Here is a 21090-nt window from a genome sequence, read left to right on the forward strand (position 1 = left end):
CTGGATCCTCCCTGCGGCCGCCTCGCAAGATGACGATTTGCGTCTCCCAGCTGTGCTTTCCTCCTCCTCACCTCCCTCCTTGGGAAGGCATTCGTCTAGCGCCCAGGTGGTCTCCCGCGACCTCCCCTCCGCTCGTCCTCTGACAAGTTCCACCAGCGCTTACGCGCTGGGGTCGCGGCTTGATGATCCCCACCCTCGAGGAGGCTCTGGTCAGTGAAGAGCCAGAAAACGGGATTTGGGGCCAGGTGCCTGGTGCCCACGCCTGCTTCTCTACCATTTAGTGTACAACTGTGACCGTGGACACCTTTCATAACTTCTCAGCTTCAGTTCCTTCATCTAAAAAATAGACATAACAGTACCAACATCACAGGATTGGAAGGGCTTATGAGATCTCTCACCAGGTGCTTATTTGCTTATTTACCATAAGCCTGTCCCATAGCGTTCAATAAATGTGCTTACTGTGTTCCTTGGTCTGGCTTTCGGAGGTGGGGGAAGGAATGAGGGTTTAGTGGGTAATGCGAGCCGAGCAAGGAGTCTACATACTCAAAGAGAAATGCATAACCACAATCCTGCGACCCTTCGGTAACCAACGCCTCTCCCCCCCCGAGGCCCAGCCTCTGGCCTTTCTAGCCGTACTGACTCTGTGGTAGCAAACCATAGAGTAGCGGAAGTGGCCCGTCCCCTTCCTCTCCCGAGCCAACGGCTCGGAGAAGCTTCTGGGGATTTCTCTGGCGCGGGGGATTGTGGGGTTGCTGGGCGGCCCCGACGCGGAGAAGAGAGAAGGGGTAGCGGGCCACTAAACGAGCTTCCAAAATGATGGTGAGTGGCGTTTCGCCTATCTGTCGCCATCCGCTGCCATCTGGCCCCTGGGTGGCACCGCCCGGCCGGGGTCAGTTCCATAGAGCCCTCCGCTGCCTACTAACTCTGTCTTTGCCCCCACCCCTTGTCTGTGGGCGACCCCGGCTCTCCGCGGCCTGTTTCGGCCGGAGCACGGAGCATGGGCCCTGGGCGAGGACTTCGTGGGGCTGGAGGGAAGGTTCTGGTGTGGCCGACTGGGGACTACAAGTCCCAAGCTGCTTCGGGGCCGCAAGCCGGCTGAGGGGACCCGGTTTTTGGAGCCCCCCGCAATTGTAACCTGTGTTAAATGAGTCCCGACTTGAGCGTGCATACGCGGTCGGCGGGCCGACTGGGAAGCACTGGTACCTGGGGAAATGTAGGATGTAAAAACGTGTGCTTCCTAGAACAGGGCAGAGGCAGCGTGGGGACCTTGTGTTGGGCTGAGCGGAAGGGCTCAACTAGGGTTGCTTGCCGGTCGGTCAGCCCGCCTGCTGCCACATAAATGGAAACAGACTTGGTTTGTACTTTAACACTCGTTCATTGCTTAAGTAAACGCCTATTGAGCGCCTGCTGAATATACCGTACCCAGCTGGTTGTTGCGGGTACAGCTCCTCAGCCGGGAGAATGGAGAGGGCAGATGGGGACAGCACATCAGAGGTGGAAGGACCCGGGCTCTGACTCCAACCCTCTCTTGCCCTTCCGGATTTGGCATCGGGCTAGGCTTTTCTTAGTTGGCCATCTAACTCTGGGTTTCGTTTTCTTGAGTTGGGGGTCTTGATGAATCCTGCAGCCCCCCCCCCCCCGCCCCACTTCTGCATCATTTTTTTGTGCCATCTCAGTTGTAGATAACTTCCATGGATTCCCAAGCCTCCTGCTATCTCTTGAGTTGCTGTTGAACACGGCCAGCGTTTAAGAAGGTGTTTGAGGCAAAACGATGACTGGGATACTTACTGCTCCCTGTAGTGCACTTGGCAATTAACTCATTTCTATCAGTCAGAGGAAGTTCTCTGTTCTTTTCTGGGCTTCTGCTGCTTTTTCCTGTCCTGGTAGATGTCAAGCTGATACATATGAAGTGTTCTGTTAGGGAATGCCCTGTGAATCCAGTTGTACCCACAGAGAGAAGGAACCTAGGATTTATCAGTAGTTTCTCCCCTTTATACCTCCAGTACTGCCCTTTTTCAGTCCCTCTTCAGCATTACCTTTTTTGAAGTCGGGTTCATCTTCTGTGCAGAGTCAGCAGAGCCCTTGAGAGTAAGGGCTCTGGAGCCGCACTGAAGTGCCCAGCATCAATAAGCAATTGGCAAATGTTAGCTATTCTGCTAGGTAGTGGTTTGCTTCCTTTCCTCCCTGTAATCTATCTTGCTGACAAGGCTACCATAAGAGTTTTGGTTGGCATTGAAAGAACTGAGGATCAGAACCAAGGTTCTTCAGTCTGGTGATAAAACCCTTTACTGGGATGCTCCACCACACTTGGGTTTTTCCTGAACTGACCCCTGCTCTTTTTCCTTGTGGTATTAGCTGTTTATATTTCTCCTTTTGGAATGTGAGACTTCTGTAGGGCCTACAAAGCATAGGGAACAAAGGGACTGTGGGCAGCTGCTCCTTGCTTTGTATTTAAGAACTCTCTGTGGATTTGGTGTCACCACACTGCCAGTGCTTTTCCAAAAATTAGAAGCTGGTGCTATCTTAGTTCATAGTTTGAATGAAACATGTGCAAGTATATGTAAAGTTGAATTTTTAACACCATAAGCTGCTGTATATTGCTTTCTATGTGGCCAAATCTAGGCGCTCCACAAATTGAGATTCCTATAGTCCTTACCTTTGGGAAGGTCATGCTTTAAGATTGATGGTGATATAAAAATTACGCCAAGAGGAAGCAAAGAGGGAATTATGGGATCCTCTGTTCGGGGTGCCCCTATTGGCTGCTGTTGAGAAAATATGTTAGAAGAATTGGGGCTCTGGTGAATCACTTGCCTGTTGATGAGAAACTTTTTTTTTTTTAATGTCTTTATATATATATATGTGTGTACATATACATACACACGCATATGTATGTACACACATATGTATATATACGTGTATACATACGTGTGTGTGTGTGTGTGTATATATATATATATATATATTTTTTTTTTTTTTTTTTAAGTAAGTAAACTCTACAGCCAACATGGGGCTCAAACTCATGATCTCGAGATCAAGAGTCACATGCTCTACCAACCAAGCCAGCCAGGTGCCCCACGAAAGTGGTTTTGGCAGAAGGTACCAGGGTAGCTCTTGTAAATAGGGGTACAGTTTGGGGGGGGTGTTGAGAAAAAAATCTTTACATGCATTGATGTTAGCCTGTTGGAGAGGTGAAAATTTGTTGAAGGCAATAAGATGAACTTGAGATCCAAGTTAGTTTTTGTTTTGAAATGTAAGACTATCTGGGGCAAAGATGAAGCAAGGAAGCTTGGGGGCTGCCATGAGGCATAATTTAGCAGGACTAGGAGAAGGTGGGGACACCTTTTTCCTTACAAAAGGTGGAAGAGGCTTGAAAGAAGTTTGGCCAAAAAAGCCATTTCTTGCCTCCAGACCTGGGACACTGGTGAAAGGGAAGGAATTTTACCTCCAGCCCATGCCTGACCCCAGATTTAGGGGTTATCTGACAGGCATTCTTACTAAAGTTGTTTATTGTTTTTTTTTGTTTGTTTGTTTTGTTTTGGTTTTTTTTTAAGTTTAGTATTTTGAGAGAGAGAACATGCCTGTTAGCAGGGGAGGGGCAGAGAGAGAGAATCCCAAGCAGGCAGGCTCTGTGCTGTCAGAGTGGAGCCTGATGTGGGGCTTTATCTCACAAACTGTGAGATCATGACCTGAGTGAGCCAAAATCTAGAGTTGGACACTTAACCAACCAAGCCACCTAGGCATCCTGTCTCAGGTGTTTCTTAAAAAAAAAAAAGTTTGTTCATTAGAAAAAAATTAAAACAAAACATATAATACAAAGTGTCAGAACCCTCTTTACCTCCACTCTTACTCATTAGCATTCGATGCACATCTTTCCAGCCCCCTTTTATGCACTTACATATTACATCTTGCCTCCTGCTTTCTCTCTCTTTGTGTTTTATGTAGATAAATGTAAATCAGAACATGCCATTCGTGGGGCGCCTTGGGTGGCTTGGTTGGTTAAGTGTCCTATTCTTGGTTTTGGCTCAGGTCATGATCTCTCTGTATGTGAGGTGAATGCCCGCATCAGCACAGGGGCTCTTCGCTAACAGAGCTGAGCCTGCTTGGGAATCTCTCTCTCTCTTTCTCTGCCCCTACCCTGCTCACTCAGGCGCATGTGCTTCCGCTTTCTTTTCTGTCTCAAAATTAACATTAAAAAAAGAACATGCCATTCCTCTGCTAAAAGGTTTTCCAGGCCTTCCTTTTGTAGGAATAAAATCTACACTCCTTACCATGATCTACAATTGAGTATGCCATCTGGTTCTCACCTGCCTCTTCAGCCCTTTTCTGTCTACCCACTGCCCTCCTGCTACACTAGCCAGAGGAGTTGAACTTTTTCAGGAATTGGCCAGTGAATACGGAGTCAGCCTCATGGGTCACTAGACTTTCTGGTGTGTGAATCCCTGACTTCTTATTGTTGAGTTGACACAACCTTGTGCTTTCCTTTCCTGCTCAGATACCTGAAGCACCCACAGGGGTGGGCCTGGGCAGTGGCTTTCAAACTTGTTATGGCAATTTGTGGTAAGAAGTAAATTTTAACTTGCAGCCTAATAGCACACACATAGCATAACAAGTTTTAAAACAGTTTTTATCTTTACTGTTTTGTTTCACGCATACAAAATTAGTCACAAACACAGGGAAGACTGAGTCTGGTTTATGAGCTCATCTCTGAAGGCACAGGTTTTGATACAGACTCTAGTTTGCTAAGCTGAGGAATTACTGTCAGTGCTAATGGTCACTGGAGCAGAGGTAGCTAAGCAGGCCTTTACGCGGGTATCCCTGTCTTCCCAGAGTTTCTGCAGGTCTGCCAATTAAGCCCCTTTGGGGATAGTGATTGTTCTCAAGACTGGCATGCAGGGGCGCCTGGGTGGCTCAGTCGGTTAGGCGTCCGACTTCGGCGCAGGTCATGATCTTGCAGTTCGTGAGTTCAAGCCCCGCATCGGGCTCTGTGCTGACAGCTCAGAGCCTGGAGCCTGTTTCAGATTCTGTGTCTCCCTCCCTCTCTCTGACCCTCCCCCCGTTCATGTTCTGTCTCTCTCTGTCTCAAAAATAAATAAACAAAACAAAAAAAGACTGGCATGCAGAATAGAGAAAAACTTATGTGGGACATTTGGTTGGAGATTGGTCACAAGGAAGCTCTGTGGTACCAGCATGAGAATGGAAACACTGCTGTATGAATTAGACTTGTTTTGTGAGGCGGGACAACATGCTGCTTCCCTGCTCTCCAGCTGAGCGTCGTGGTAAAGCTGCCTGCCTGGGCATCTCCAGGACACCACCTGAAGCTGCTGGCGCCTCGTGTTTTGCATCAGTGCCCCATCAACTTCCCTAGGATTAAGCTGTAATGCAGATAAGTGGTTGCTTTGCCAGAGGGTGAACACTGGGCTTCTTCCTCCTGTGCTCTGACCTAATTCTTCAACACAGGGAATAGTGTCAGAAGTTGAAAAGGCTGTGCTCGTCCAGCCGAGCGCTGGAGAACACAGTATTTGATTTGTTCTTTTAGACCAAATCGTGCTTGCCATGACCATTTTCTAGCACGCCTGTAGGGTATGTTGTAGTCCTGGCAGTATCTCTGGATGTAGAGGCTGGTTAAGAAGTCTATGTGGTGGACAGTGGGAATATGGTTTTAAAGGCCTCCAGAGGGGTGCCTGGGTGGCTCAGTTGGTTGAGCGTCCGACTCTCGATTTCAGCTCAGGTCATGGTCCCAAGGCTGTGGGATCAAATCCTGAGTCAAGCTCTGCGCTGAGCGTGGAGCCTGCTCCTGCACTTGTGCGCGCATGTGCTTTCTCTGTCAAATAAAAAAATAACAAAAGGTCTCCAGGTATTTCTGTTATGAGAGAGATGAAAACATTTTTCTTTTCCCCTCCCTCCTTGAATTTCATTGTAGTAGATGATTATTAAAAGCAGTCAATTGCTTTCTTCTGTAGCCCACACCAGTTATCCTGTTGAAAGAGGGGACTGATAGCTCCCAAGGCATCCCCCAGCTTGTAAGTAACATCAGTGCCTGCCAGGTGATTGCAGAAGCTGTAAGAACCACCCTGGGCCCTCGTGGCATGGACAAGCTGATCGTAGACGGCCGAGGTAAGTCTGCAGGGTTCCTCAGGCCAGTGTGCAGAAGAGGAGACTCCTGGGGAGTGCTGGGGCTAGCAGAAGTTGGTATCAGAAATTCTACTGCTTTTAAGGTCTCTGAAGGATTGCTTGCTAGGAGATGGTTCCATTTCATACATTGTCCTGAATGCTGAACCCTACAGGGATATATGGAAGAAGTTGGGCTCAGGAACATGTTGCCTCATAGAGAGATGCAGCCTGGAAACATGAAAGAGAACTATCTAAGTTAACTTTGGTCATTCCCATTGTATCATATTACCAAGACAGAATTCCCCCTCGTGTTTTAGTATATTAACTGACGTGAGACAATAGTAGGCATCAGCTATGTTAAGAATATCTAAATGGTTTCTCATTCCCATTTAGTATTTTCTACATCCAGTCCAATGTATGCTAAATGCTGTTCAGAGAAAATCGGGAGCTCATGGTCTTCAGAAGTTTGTGATTTTAGGTGGCCCTTTGTGCACAGAGCTAAATCTATAAAAAGATCAGTTTATTTATGCCATGATCTCCTCTGTCCCATCCCAGTAAAGTGTGCTTGGGCTCCAAGTCCAACTGGAGAAAAGGTCTTTAAATTTTTACTTTGTGTTTGTTCCTTTTAAGGCAAAGCAACGATTTCTAATGATGGGGCCACAATTCTGAAACTCCTTGATGTTGTCCATCCTGCAGCAAAGACGTTAGTGGACATTGCCAAGTCCCAAGATGCTGAGGTGGGAAGATCAAGCATATGTGTTTAAGTGAAGGTTGAAACACATGCCTGCTTGCTCCTTTGCTCTTCTGTCTTAAAAGTTTTTTGATTATATATCTAAAGTTATGATGTCATAAGTAGTACGTGCTTATAAATTGTAAAGTATTTAGATGAAGTTAATCTTCTAAATTCATACTCTTGGGGCGCCTGGGTGGCTCAGTTGGTTAAGCATCCGACTTTGGCTCAGATCACGATCTCGCGGTTTGTGAGTTTGGGCCCCACGTTGGGCTCTGTGCTGACAGCTCGGGGTCTGCAGCCTGCTTTGAGTTCTGTGTCTCCCTCTCTCTCTGCCCCTCCCCTGCTCATACTCTGTCTCTCAAAAATAAATAAATGTTAAAAAAAATTTTTTTTTAATTCATACTCTTTTACTACATGTAGCTGAGATCTTAGAACCTACATGTAGCTGAGATCTTAGAACCAGGCTCCTTTCAGTTACCTGGTAAATAGTTTAAGCTCTCATGTGTTAGTCACCATTTAAGATGGGGCTGGAAACTTTAAGGTTTCCAGTTTATCTTTTTTTTTTTTTTTTAATATTGGTAAAATATAGATAACAAAATTTACCACTTCAGGTTTTTTTGTTTTGTTTTTTTTTAGTAGGCTTCACATCCAGCATGGAACCCAATGCAGGGCTTGAACTCACAACCCTGATACCAAGACCTGAGCTGAGATCAAGAGTCGGCTGCTTAATCTTCTGAGCCACCCAGGCGTCCCTCACTTTAGCCATTTTTAAGTGTACAATACTGTGGCATTGACCAGTCTATCTTTTAAAACATTTCTAACACTGGAGTCTTGATACTAAATGTTGACAGAAACAGATTTGCATTTTATAGTATTACAGATAGGTTCTGAAGTTATATAAAAAGGTGTATTAGGACCCAGTAGCCTACAAAACAGTATGGCTTATATGAAATTAAAGTGGGAAGAGTCTGAATTTGACCTGTTACTGACTAAAACCTTTCTGGCCAGGAATTTGGCAGCTTATACCCTTTACCGCAGTAACACTTTTAACCCCCTTTGAGAGTCCCTCACATTACACAATGGACATAAGTGAGCTGAACATAAATTTCTGCCAAATCAGAGGTAAACTAGTTTTAGTTCTTCTTCTCCCTGATTAAAAATAGGGTTTAGAGGGGCGCCTGGGTGGCGCAGTCGGTTAAGCGTCCGACTTCAGCCAGGTCACGATCTCGCGGTCTGTGAGTTCGAGCCCCGCGTCAGGCTCTGGGCTGATGGCTCGGAGCCTGGAGCCTGTTTCCGATTCTGTGTCTCCCTCTCTCTCTGCCCCTCCCCGTTCATGCTCTGTCTCTCTCTGTCCCAAAAAATAAATAAAAAACGTTGAAAAAAAAATTTAAAAAAAAAAAAAAATAGGGTTTAGAGGGGCGCCTGATTGGTTTAGTCGGTTAAGTGTCAGACTCTGGCTCAGGTCCTGATCTCACGGTTTGTGAGTTCGAGCCCCGCATCCGGCTCTATGCTAACAGCTCGGAGCCTGAAGCCTCCTTTGGATTCTGTGCCTCTCTCTCTCTGCCTCTCCCCAGTTCGCATTCTGTCTCCCTTTCTCAGAAATAAATAAAATGCTTAAATAAATAAATAAAGGGTTTAGATCCCATTGTGGAATATTACTACATTAGAAAGGTTAGCAGACTAGTGATCTGTCAATTCCAAACAGTATTTAAAATATAAAGGACTTTGGCTGGTCCTGGAAGGTTTGTTTTAGTAGGATTTGGCTGTAAATTATCTTTATGTAAACTCCTATAGTACTTTGTGCTCCTTGAAGAATATTTGTCTCATGCCTCTTGTTACCAGACACATAAGTATTGTATTATAAGCATGACTGGGATTGTCTTAATCATCATAGTGCCTGTATGTAATAAATAAATTGTTGGTTAGTCTGTGTATATGATTTCATATCCTGAAGAACTTTGCAAAATCAGCCCTCTTTGGAGAATGGGCCTGGCTGAGGAATTCATTTTGTAGCCCAGAGCCATTTGATGGGATGGATACCTAACTATCGTCACCTTCCTTGTACTCATTGCAATCACCTACGCTTCCAGAAAAAACATTTCACACCCATTTAAACAGTCCGTAGTTTAAATGGGTAGGTTGCCTAAAAATGGAGTCTCAGGCCTTATTCCTCACTGTGAGAAATGTGAATTTCCTGTCATCCTCTTCCAGGTCGGTGACGGCACCACCTCAGTGACCCTGCTGGCTGCAGAGTTTCTGAAGCAGGTGAAACCCTATGTGGAGGAAGGTTTGCACCCACAGATCATCATCCGAGCTTTCCGCACTGCCACCCAGTTGGTATGGGAATACTGGCTACCTTAGCCTTGTGTTTCTCAGGATAATACCTTTAGCGGAGTATAGAGAGAGGTAACAGGGTTCCCTGGACATTTTCTCAATTCTCCCTATGAATCTCTGTTCTGCCATCCAGTAGCTATTTGACTAGATATTTCCTTAATCTCTTTAAGCCTCAGGTTTCCTGACTGACTCAGTAAGTGAGAGGTTTTTTGTTTTATCTAAAGTTCCTCATGACACGTATCTTGAGACCCTGCTTTTATTGACCTTTGACCTTCATTGTGTGATCTTAGGCAAGTCGGTCCCTCTAGGCTTTCTTTACTTTCTCCCTTAAATATCTCTGGTTCAGGGTGGTAACATGAGATCACATATGAGAAGTGCTTTTGAAAAGATACTAAGTTTGGGGCACCTGGGTGGCTCAGTCGGTTGGGCGGCCGACTTCGGCTCAGGTCATGATCTCGCGGTCTGTGAGTTCGAGCCCCGCGTCGGGCTCTGTGCTGACAGCTCAGAGCCTGGAGCCTGTTTCAGATTCTGTCTCCCTCTCTCTGACCGTCCCCTGTTCATGCTCTGTCTCTCCCTGTCTCAAAAATAAATAAAACTTAAAAAAAAGAAAAGATACTAAGTTTAACATACAGATATGTATGCCATACATAAGGTGTCTAATAATATATAAAGTGCTAGCAGTTGTCATGAGTGTTTTTCTTTTTCTTTTTTTTTTTTTTAATTTTTTTTTTTAACGTTTTTTAATTTTATTTTTGAGACAGAGAGAGACAGAGCATGAACGGGGGAGGGTCAGAGAGAGGGAGACACAGAATCTGAAACAGGCTCCAGGCTCTGAGCTGTCAGCACAGAGCCCGACACGGGGCTCGAACTCACGGACCGCGAGATCATGACCTGAGCCGAAGTCGGATACTTAACCGACCGAGCCACCCAGGCGCCCCGATGAGTGTTTTTCTTAAGCCAGAAGGTTTGGCCCAATCAAGTGTCCTAGCTTGTTTCCACTCATCTGTTTTAGTGTTCCTTGCATATTCAGAATTAAGTCTTGGAAATACCCTGATGATTCTTCAGAACTATACCTACTGTATATTTGTCACTGGGAGTTTTCTAAACCATAGAGCTGTGTGTTTCCGGGCAGCACCAAGACTCAGAAGTGTGTTTCAGCTGCAGAGTGGAAATGCTTACAATTTGGGAGTAAACAGATTGGAGAGTGGCAAGAGAGACTGGGACCCACCTCTCCAGTTTGCCTTTGGCACCAGGGACTCACTCGGCTTCTGTTCTTGGCAGGCAGTTAACAAGATCAAAGAGATTGCTGTGACGGTGAAGAAGGAAGACAAAGTGTAAGTTTGCAGTGGGCTTTGTCAGAGTCTTGACTTTTTGTGGCCAAATTGGATGTAGAAGCGTGTTGCCACCCTATATGGGCCTGGGGCTATTTGGCTCTTGCTAGACCCTTGGCTGTGCCCCAGCTCACAGCACAAAAGAGGCTGTAGACTGTAATTTTAAAGCTGTCACATACGAGGTCTTTGACCGCAGTCACCATCTGTCAATGATAATTTGCCCTAAAGATTGTACAAGATGAAGTTGATGTGGGCTGAGTTTAGAGGCTAGAACAGAAGCCCCCTACACATTGCAATAGACTCAGACAAGGGGCTTTCCAGACCTGACACAAGCCCCACCTATCCTTGTGTCCCAGGGAGCAGAGGAAGCTGCTGGAGAAGTGTGCCATGACCGCTCTGAGCTCCAAGCTGATTTCCCAGCAGAAAGCCTTCTTCGCTAAGATGGTGGTGGATGCGGTGATGATGCTCGATGATCTGTTGCAGCTTAAAATGATTGGAATCAAAAAGGTGCAGGGTGGTGCCCTAGAGGTAAGCCTGCTACAGCCTCCCTGGGAGGCTTCTGCTTTCATATTGACCCTTCACATAGGTTGGTACAGGAGATGAACACATGTTACAGGAATAGAATGCGTGTTGAGCTAGAAGTCAGACTGGAGTTGTATTCCCCATACTGTCACTGCAGGCTGTGACTGTAGATATATTTTGTAATTTCTGTGGACCTATATTTACTTGTCAGCAGAACAGCAGATCTAACTAGTTGACTGTTAGAATCTTAGTGTAATGTGGGAGGGGATGGGACTAGCTCCATCTAATAAATTACCTATGACCCTCTCAGTTAATAAGCCTGAGAAGTACTTCTCAGTCCATTCTCCAAGTGACATGCCCAAGCTCTCCCTTCTTTTATTCATTTATTTTGGATAGATGATACATAGTTCTAAACGTAAAAAGAATCCTAAAGGAAAAAAGTAAACGTCCCATTCACCACTCCTGCCCCAGATACAACCACTAATAAGTGAGTGAGTGTGTGTGTGTGTGTGTGTGTGTGTGTGTGTGTGTGTGTGAGAGCAGGTGCCTCCAGAATTGTTTTATGCATCTGTAAATACATATGTAAATACTGCTTTCCTAAACACAAGTGCTTATTTATAATACATAGTGTTCTATAACTCACTTTTGTCCGTTTAACAACTTAATTTTTTTAATGTTTATTTAAGACAGAGGATAAGCAGTGGAGGGCCAGAGAGAGAGACACACACAAAATCTGAAACAGGCTCCAGGCTCTGAGCTGACAGCACAGAGCCCACATGGGGCTCAAACTCGTGAACCATGAGATCATGACCTTAGCCAATATTGGACACTCAGCTGACAGAGCCACCCAGGCGCCACTAACAACTTATTTTAGAATTTGATCCATATCAGCATGTGGGGCTTTTAATTCATTGCTGTCCAATGGAACTTCCTGTCACGGTAGAACTGTTACATGTCTGTGCTGTCCATTTTATGGCAGCCACTGGCCATGTGTGGCTACCAAGCACTTGAAATGCAGTTAATACAACTGAAGAACTAAATTTTTAATTTAATTTTTATTTATTTAAATTTAAATAGCAACGGGGCGCCTGGGTGGCGCAGTCGGTTAAGAGTCCGACTTCAGCCAGGTCACGATCTCACGGTCCGTGAGTTCGAGCCCCGCGTCAGGCTCTGGGCTGATGGCTCGGAGCCTGGAGCCTGTTTCCGATTCTGTGTCTCCCTCTCTCTCTGCCCCTCCCCCGTTCATGCTCTGTTTCTCTCTGTCCCAAAAAAAAAAAAAAAAAAAAAAAACGTTGAAAAAATAAATTTAAATAGCAACATGTGGTTCATGGCTAGTGCATTGCACAACCTAACTGTAACTTGTTCTTTTTTTAACACAGTAGTATCTGTCTGGAAGCATCCTGTTGGTATCTCTATGCTGCTTTGGCCTTTCTCCACTCTGGCCTGCCCTACTTCTTAATTTTCTCTATCTTGGTGACCCAGCTTGAAGGGATTTGGATGGGGCGAGACCTGCTTCAAATATTATAGCCTGGCGTGGCCCTTCACTTTTCTGTTCTTTGACTTTTACCCTTCTGAGTTGCACTCCCACTCTGTTGTCCTTCCTCCTGTCATGGCACATGTCAGTGGACTCAGGTTCTCTTTCTGTAATAAAACTTGTGAGGAATTTGGAGGTCATCTGAGTTACTTCCCTGTCTTTGGCCCCAGGTACCAGTGCTTTCTTGGCCCATCATGGCTTACTGACTTTGTCTTTACCCACTACTTTGGTAGCAGTCATCCATCTTCTCCTGGGCCTTCCTATTTCCCTGGACTCTTGAGATTAGATTGGCCAATTCACTCAACTAGGGATCAAAAATAATAATTTGGTGGGGGCGCCTGGGTGGCTGAGTTGGTTAAGCATCCGACTTCGGCTCAGGTCATAATCTTGAGGTTCATGAGTTCAAGCCCTGCATCGGGCTCTGTGCTGACAGCTCAGAGCCTGGAGCCTGGCTTCAGATTCTGTCTCTCTGTCTCTGTCTCTGTCTCTCTCTCTCTGCCCCTCTCTGCCCCTCTCCCACTTGCGCTCTCTGTTTCTCAAAAATGAATTAAAAAAAATTTTTTTTTAAATAACAATAATTTGGGATATCTAGGTGGCTCAGTCAGTAGAACATCTGACTCTTGATTTCAGTCAGGTCATGATCCCAGGGTCATCGGATCAAATCCCGTGTCAGGCTCTGCACTGAGCATGGAGGCTTTTTAACATTCTCTTGCACTCTGCCCCTTTCATTCACGCATGGGCTCGCGTGCGCTGTCTCTCCCACCCCCTTCCCTCTCCCTTTCTCTCATAAAATAAATAAAACTAATTTATCTAGTGAGAAGGCCAGAGAACATAGAGGTATTGAACGGAAATACCCTTTTTTATCGTGTGGGAAATGACTTGGTCATTTAGCAAGAAAGAGATCTGAGATTTGAACCCAGGTCTTTAGATAGTCCTAAAGTCAGTCCCAAGTGCAACATGCTTTCTTACTATGTATGCCCTGCTGTTAAATCCAACCCATGGGAAGCCACAATGGTGGCTTGGGAACTGTACAGGGAATTTCTGACTCTTAAGATCTTTTGGCTTCATCTCCTGGGAAGAGGAAGGACCTAGGATGCTGTACACAGGAGTATGTGTGTGCGCGTGCAGTAGGAGCGTGTGTAGGTGTGTCCAGTAGAAGACTGGGGGGTGAGTTGGGATTGAAGAGGCCTGTGCCTTATTCATAAATGCCTGGTTCCTTGCCTGGCACTGTCGGTAAATACATTCAGTGTTAGCCCTTGGCTCCTGCTTTGAAGGCCAGTCTTAGAAAATAGCCCAAACAGGCCTTTCCCATGCTTAGTCCCTGTAAGCTGAATGATTGATTTTCTTTATACTGAAGGGATAACCAAAATATGTTTTGTATTTTTCCTAGCTTTTATGAAAGTGGAAAGGCTTTGTTGTAACAGTGAAATAAAGACGTGGTTAACTCTTTCATGTTTGCAGAAATGGACACATGTTAGTCTAGCACAGCACTAGCTTGATTTCATTTCATGCCAGTAGTGACTGAACTGTTAACTGTTTGTTTTTTTAAACAGGAGTCCCAGCTAGTAGCCGGCGTCGCGTTCAAGAAGACTTTCTCTTACGCTGGGTTTGAAATGCAACCCAAAAAGTACAATAATCCAATGATTGCCCTTTTAAATGTTGAGCTTGAGCTGAAAGCTGAGAAAGATAATGCTGAAATCAGAGTCCACACAGTTGAGGTAGGCCCTACCAGCTGGCTAGAGGCATGGAGTTGTCAGCGTTCTGGGCCAAAGTCTTGGGTCTTTGTGGCTCTCTTGGGTCCAGCTGTTTCTCAGGCTCCTTATGAGCCCCATTCTCCTCTTGTCCCCCTGAATATGTTGATGTCCAAATACTAGGCCCACTTCTTTCCTCACTCTTCTCTCTGTGAGTAAAGAGACTTGGATAGGGACCTGAGGAGACTTGGATAGGGGAGACCTGCTGAAATATTCTCTGGCCCCAGGGAAGGGGCTGGCAGCTGCCCTCCACCCATACACTGAGCCCAGTGTTTTGATTCCTCTTACCTGGGCAGTTGAGGGCCCCTCACCTCCTATACTGGGTCCCACACTGTAGGGACAGGTGTGCTCCCATCACTGATAATACCAAGGCTATCTCGAGTAGCAGTGTCATCCAGCTATAAGTAGGTGCTGTTGGGTAATGTGTCGCCAAAACACAGTGGCCTCTGGAGGGAAGGGATCTTGTTATTGGGAACTCCATGGGTACAGCATCTTAGAGGAATCTACAACTCTGCGAAGCTAAACTATTTCTCACACCTTGGCATACCAGCTGTGGAGTAACTCCCAGTCCTGGGGTTTCTTTCTACTTTGGTGTCTGAAAGTTTTAGGTGATTCCTGATTTCTCATGTAGGGTTCTTGTTACTTGGACTGAGGAGAGGCTATTTTGTTTACCCTTTTTAATTCCCAAATACATCAGCACGTTTTATTTTGGGGAGTATATTTTAGCCTACCATATATGCTAATCTCCCCCCTGCCCTTCATGCCCCACCCCTCCCCAAGCATCCTTATCCTTTTCTGGGTCTCTCTTCAGGATTATCAGGCAATTGTTGATGCTGAGTGGAACATTCTCTATGACAAGTTAGAGAGGATCCATCACTCCGGAGCCAAAGTCGTCTTGTCCAAACTCCCCATCGGGGATGTGGCCACCCAGTACTTTGCCGACAGGGACATGTTCTGTGCTGGCCGTGTGCCAGAGGAGGATCTGAAGAGGACAATGATGGTAACTAAACATTCACAGACTGCTTCTTGGCTTTTGTGGTCCTGGAGGGGTTTTAATTTACTACGGGTATACTGGAGTGTTGGCCTGTGACTAGGCCTGTCTAAACCTTGTTTTTTTTTTTTTTTTTTTTTTTTTTTTGCCGTGAAGCACTCCAATCCCATGTGCATGTGCTCGGTGTAACCAGAGCAAGTCAGGAAATCTGATTGGTGAGGGAACCTAGCAGTGATGCTCTGATCAGCTAGATCAGTTCAAGTACTGATGTTTTCAGCCACATTTCTCCTTTTTCTTTTTGAGCATCTCCACAAGATATGTTAGGTCTAAAGCACTGATCCTAACTTTAGTTGTTGGGCCCAAGGCACACTAGTTTGGAGGCGTGGGTGTTGGGTGAAGTAAAAGGTCTCCATCTCCTTTTGACCAGGCCTGCTTGTCCTTCGTAGGTCTTTGTTCTGTTTTGTTTTCTCCTCTTTTAGGGAGGTAAGTGGGAGGTTGTCCAGTGCAGGGAGTCCTGGGCACTGTGGCAGGGTCTAGCATGGGAATTGGCTTTTGAGACTAGGTGGCAGGAAGCTCTCTTCTGGCTTCATGTGAAGGTGATCTGATCTCTTGTGCTTCTCAGGCCTGTGGAGGCTCCATCCAGACCAGTGTGAATGCTCTGTCAGCAGATGTGCTGGGCCGCTGCCAGGTCTTTGAAGAGACCCAGATTGGGGGCGAGAGGTAAGCAAGCCATAGGCCTGGGCTGCCTGCTGGCAGAGCTCATGAGACCTGCCTGGGTCTGGCCTTCTGCCATCTTTTGGGTGTGGTATACAACATGTGCCGCTCTTTTTTGAGGTCTCACCTTTTGGGACATAAAGAACTCAGATATAAAGTATTTCAGGAGAGCAGAAGATCAAGTTGGGTCTAAAGTCTGACTCTACAGTATCTTCTCCCCTAGGGTTACAGCCCCAGACCTTCCCCAAAACTCTTCAAGAGTAGGATTGGAAACCCTAGTGAGGAACAAAAGAGCAGCTGTTGAGTGTTGGGCGAACGTGGTGAGGTCATACACAACAGGTTGGCAGCAGAAAGAAGTTTACATGTATGATTTGATCCTGGGTGTAGGTATAATTTCTTCACTGGCTGCCCCAAGGCCAAGACTTGTACTATCATCCTCCGTGGTGGTGCTGAGCAGTTCATGGAGGAGACAGAGCGGTCCCTGCACGACGCCATCATGATTGTCAGGAGGGCCATCAAGGTACTAGACTGGGGGTTTCCTGGATCTTTGTGGTGATTTCTACCATATATAACTTATCCTTCCCTGGGTGGCCTGTTAGCCCTGATTGCCTCACAAATCATAGACAAACAGCTTCAGTCTCTCAAAATAGGTCATGCTGCCTTAAAGGCTAAGACTTGTTCTCGTAAACAAACAGTGGAGCTACTGTCCTTAGCCATCCCAGTGATTGCACCAATGCTCTCGAGGTCCAAAGTGACCTTGGAGATGGTCAGAAACCATAAGGTCCACCAGATGGAGGTTGGAATGTGCTAGATAAGAGCCACATCTAGGCTTCCTGGGGTTTGGGATGAGGGAGGAATGAGGAACTACTCCCTTTCTGTACTGGGAGGACCTTTTGACTAGCTGGTCCAACTCCGCTGTGGCTGGACCTTGAGCCAGGGGCCTGTTAGCATTAAGAGGTGGGTCTGGTCTCTGCAGAACGATTCAGTGGTGGCTGGTGGCGGGGCCATTGAGATGGAGCTCTCCAAGTACCTGCGGGATTACTCAAGGACCGTTCCAGGAAAACAGCAGCTGTTAATTGGGGCATATGCCAAGGCCTTGGAAATTATCCCACGCCAGCTGTGTGACAATGCTGGCTTTGATGCCACAAACATCCTCAACAAGCTGCGAGCTCGGCATGCCCAGGTGGGTCCGTCTCCTTGAGTCCAGGGATTGGGTGCATGGGGCTAAATTTTGAGTGTGTGCTATGCTTACTCAAGCTCCATAGAGTGTTCAGGCCCATGACAGGGCTGGAACTAAACCCAGTACCGACTCGACTGTGTCTCCTCTGAGGGCAGAGGGAAAGCCACAGTGCCAGGACTGGAGCCTCCAGAGTTTCTTCAGTGCTTCTACCAAGAGTATAATCATAGCTCCTTGTGGTGCCATCAAAGGAACCAGGGGCACCCTGCAGCCTCCTTCCTGGAAGCACACGCTGAGCACGTTACTGGGTTTCCCAGTGGTGGCGAGGCATGCCAGAGCCCTGCTGCTGGGCAGTCCAGCCATGGTGCTACCATCTCTTAAGTTGTGATCTCTGTGAGAACTTAAATGTGTTCGTTTGCTATTTAGCAAACATTTGTTTAGAGATATTTGTTAAGTGCTCAGTACTGTGACAGCAGCGCTCCGTGACCTTGCTTCTGCCTTTGTTAGGATTTTAAGAGAGTCCCTTCACTTCTTTGCATCTCCATTCCCTCATCCGAAGTGGGGACTGGTGGAAGCAGCGAGATAAGGGATTGGAAAGTGTTCCTCTTGAGAACTGTGGTGTGATATACACAGTCCTCGGGTGACCTGAGGACTGGACCTCCCCAAAACACGGCACGTTGCCTAGAGGAGGGCCCAGAGCTCTTGTGTGAGCAGCATGTCTAGGGTTTGAAGGGGGTGGTCGTTGGGGGCACGAGTGGGAAGAGAAGACCTGCACTTTCAGGTTCTTTGTGTGATGCCAGACAGATGCCGTCTTTCTTAGGGAAATGCTGGCAAGTTCAGAGTATGAGGTTTCCTAACGACCTTGTCTTTGGGAGGATTTGCAAGAAGAAACTTGAGAGCAGTTCCTTATTAACCTCCCCTCCTCTCCTGCTCTTTCAGGGGGGCATGTGGTATGGAGTGGACATCAACAACGAGGACATTGCTGACAACTTTGAGGCCTTCGTGTGGGAGCCAGCTATGGTGCGCATCAATGCCCTGACCGCAGCCTCTGAGGCTGCCTGCCTTATCGTGTCGGTAGATGAAACCATCAAAAACCCTCGCTCAACGGTGGACGCTCCCCCAGCTGCGGGCCGGGGCCGGGGCCGGGGCCGCCCCCACTGAGAGGCACCCCGTCCCTCATGAGTGGCCGGCGGGCTGGCTGCAGGGTATGCTTACTCTCCCCGTCTTGGTTAGTTGGTATTACAAGGAAGGGGTCGTAATTGGCCCACTCTGTTCTCACTGAGGTTATTTAAATAAAGCTAAGACTTAGAATTCACTTTGCAAATTATTTGGGCACCGGACTTTTACTGATAAATGTCTTGACTCCAGCTCAGGATTTTACTTTCGTATGTACTCACCTGACAGACGGAAAAGTTTTCTTCTCTCCTATCGGACTGAGTCCTCAACAGCGTCTGGTTTTTAAGGCAGAGGGTCCACTCTGCCAGCAGAGAGCTCCACCTGAGGGGCCTCCGTCCAGAAGTTTCACTCGGAGCGCTCTCTTAGTCCCAGAAGTAGTTAGGAGATGTGGAGTCCCTTCCTTTTCTTCTGACGTCATCTTGTTTAGCCCTGGCCTTGCCAGGCAGTGCTCCAAGGACTTCTGTGGGTTTGAGTCAATGCATTCTATTACCTTGCTTGCTCCTTCCACTTGTATATTCTTTTTGGCTCAGTGTCCTGGTCTCTCTTACTCAAGATCTCTCGGAGGAATGTGTAAAGAGGCCACATTCCCTTTAAATTCTGTAGTGATTATCTTAAAAGTCCATTGAGGAGAGGTGGCTGAAGGAGCACCCACGTGGTCTTCTCTGTTTGACCACCAGTGGTCTTGGGGGTTCCTTTTGCTTTCTTCTGACCAATGGAGGTTTGCAGTGGCCACCACAGATCAACTAGAAACCAGCAGGGTTTGACTGCGTTCTCGTTTATACTAGTCCTCAGAGCTGGCCTGCAGCTAGCTGTAGTTAGTAACTGTTGAAGGTAGAGGTGAGTAACTATGTCACTTTGAGCCATGGAAGCTTTTGCTGCCTGCAACTGGGAGGTGATTAGAAAGAAAGTCTCTTGAGTCTGATCCCCTCTTGGTTAGATGGACTCAAAAGCAGGGATGGGGTGGTGATCAGGTCCCGACTGTGGAGTCTGACCTCCCTTCTTTTTTTTTTTTTTTTTTTTTTTTTTTTACCCCCCCCCCCCCATCCCTTCTAACTTGATAGTCTCTGGGTAAACTAATTTTTCTGAGCCTCAGCTGCTCTACCTTTGTTATGAACATAAAAGTAGCTGGCTCAGAGTTATGCTCATCTACCTGTTTGATGCTAGAGCCACTCACAATTTAAGCCTAAGCACCTGGTCTTTTTACTGGCTTTAAATCTTTCAAGACCTGAGTAATAATCAGTGGCGCGACTTCATTTTGCAAACTGGGGTAGTCGAGGCCAGTGACGGACAGTTTGGTCTCTCCCAGGCTAAAAGCCTTATTGGCTGGCTCTAACTTCCAGCAGAGGTGGCCAAGCCATTGAGGGACTGGACAGTGCCCACTGCTCCTTTCGTCCTTGTGCAGGGGTTGTCCTTAAAGATGGCGTCTCCCAGCTGAATCAGAAACGACACCCCAAGGTTTTTTGTCTGCATGCAGACGCTGAAAGAGTGAACTGGGACAGGGATGGATAGTGACCTGCATGGCTTTCAGCGACGTCTGCAGTCCTGACAGGTCTTCCTAATGCTTTATTCACTCTGTTGATGCCATTCAGGTCATCCAACCACTTCCTGCCTCAGTGCAGTTTAGCTGCAGAAAGGCTTGGTGACGCAGATGGACAAATATGGCCACCTACCATTTACTTCCCTGGCAGATATTCCAGTTTCACCACCTTTTTATTGGATACAAAGTCATAAATTCTCTGATGCCCATGTGAGTCCTTTTAAATACATACACTCAGGTACATTCGGCACAGGGCATCTGTGGATAATGTGGAGCAAAGTGCTGGGATGGTGATGCCTGGGTGGGGCAGAGAAGTGGGGCCAGGGAAGGCCCCCTGGGGGCTGGAGGTACAGGCACCACTTCAGAAACAAAACCAAAAAATGCTCTCCACCCCTCCACCTCATTTGCTGGGGGTGGGGGGAGCTACCCTCTCACGGCTCAGGCGCATTGCAGCCTGGCTGTGCGGGGAAGGCAGGCCCGGGGGCCACTTGTGGAGGTCCCCGCTAGCGGTGCCCACTAGAGCCAGGCCTACCGGTGCCAGTCATGAGGCAAGCCTAGGTCACCTCAGGCCTCTGCGCCTAAATGCAGGACCCCTGCTAGGGCAGGACTGAGGCCAGGAAGCCCGAGGCCAAGCCTCCTAGAGCCATGCCAGCAATGGCAGACAAGGCTTGGGCTCATGGTGGGGAAGCCTGCCTGATTGTCAGGGCAGTCTTGGGACTGGCCAGGGTCCCGGGGGATTGGGGAAGAAATAGGAGCTGGTTGCCTTAGTCGGCCCTGGTATTCTGGTCTTCACCCAGTCCTAAACCTTATCCTCAGGCAAAGGCTGCAGATGAATACACTTGTCCAGGAATAAATACATACACATGATACACAGCAGTATATACAGAAATGCGGGCCTGGAACAAGGCTGGGTGAGAAAGCATGACCACCAGGGTTAAGGAGAAGTGCCGCCAGGCCCCTGGGGGAGGGAATTCTACTCCTCAAGGACTGATGGGCTAGACAGATCCCATCAGTTTGAGTTAACTCCTCTGGGCACATGGGCCCTGCACCTGCTCACCATCTCCCGTCTTCAACCCAAGTCCACCAGGAATTGGGTCTTTGGCACCAATAGTCACTCTGGAGAGGTCTTCAGCTTAGTGCCTTAGAGGGACTTAGGGACTGGGCAGCTTCCCACCCATG

The 21090-nt window shown here is 47.3% G+C and overlaps 1 protein-coding gene across 2 annotated transcripts; it reads left to right on the forward strand.

The window, feature by feature from the left end:
• Nucleotides 1–686: 686 nt before the first annotated feature.
• On the forward strand, nucleotides 687–18509 carry CCT7 (chaperonin containing TCP1 subunit 7). 2 transcript variants are annotated; one of them, XM_049651699.1, is made up of 12 exons: nucleotides 687–819; nucleotides 5961–6114; nucleotides 6742–6848; nucleotides 9056–9181; nucleotides 10460–10512; nucleotides 10866–11037; nucleotides 14119–14283; nucleotides 15128–15316; nucleotides 15930–16027; nucleotides 16409–16541; nucleotides 16998–17204; nucleotides 18138–18509. In XM_049651699.1, the coding sequence occupies exons 1-12, from the start codon at nucleotides 814–816 to the stop codon at nucleotides 18357–18359; spliced, it is 1632 nt and encodes a 543-aa protein (XP_049507656.1). In that variant the 5' UTR covers nucleotides 687–813; the 3' UTR covers nucleotides 18360–18509. The 2 variants fall into 2 exon arrangements, with proteins under 2 accessions (XP_049507656.1, XP_049507657.1); XM_049651700.1 differs by lacking the exon at nucleotides 9056–9181.
• The last annotated feature ends 2581 nt before the right edge of the window (nucleotides 18510–21090 follow it).

This window comes from Panthera uncia (genome assembly GCF_023721935.1).
Source record: "Panthera uncia isolate 11264 chromosome A3 unlocalized genomic scaffold, Puncia_PCG_1.0 HiC_scaffold_11, whole genome shotgun sequence".
NCBI classification, from domain to species: domain Eukaryota; kingdom Metazoa; phylum Chordata; class Mammalia; order Carnivora; family Felidae; genus Panthera; species Panthera uncia.

Excerpts from the sequence above, each read along its gene's own strand:
- CCT7 (XM_049651699.1), top strand. Across the intron at positions 16,028-16,408 it reads ACCCAGATTGGGGGCGAGAG|GTATAATTTCTTCACTGGCT; the intron begins GTAAGCAAGCCA and ends TCCTGGGTGTAG. Across the intron at positions 17,205-18,137 it reads TGCGAGCTCGGCATGCCCAG|GGGGGCATGTGGTATGGAGT; the intron begins GTGGGTCCGTCT and ends CTGCTCTTTCAG.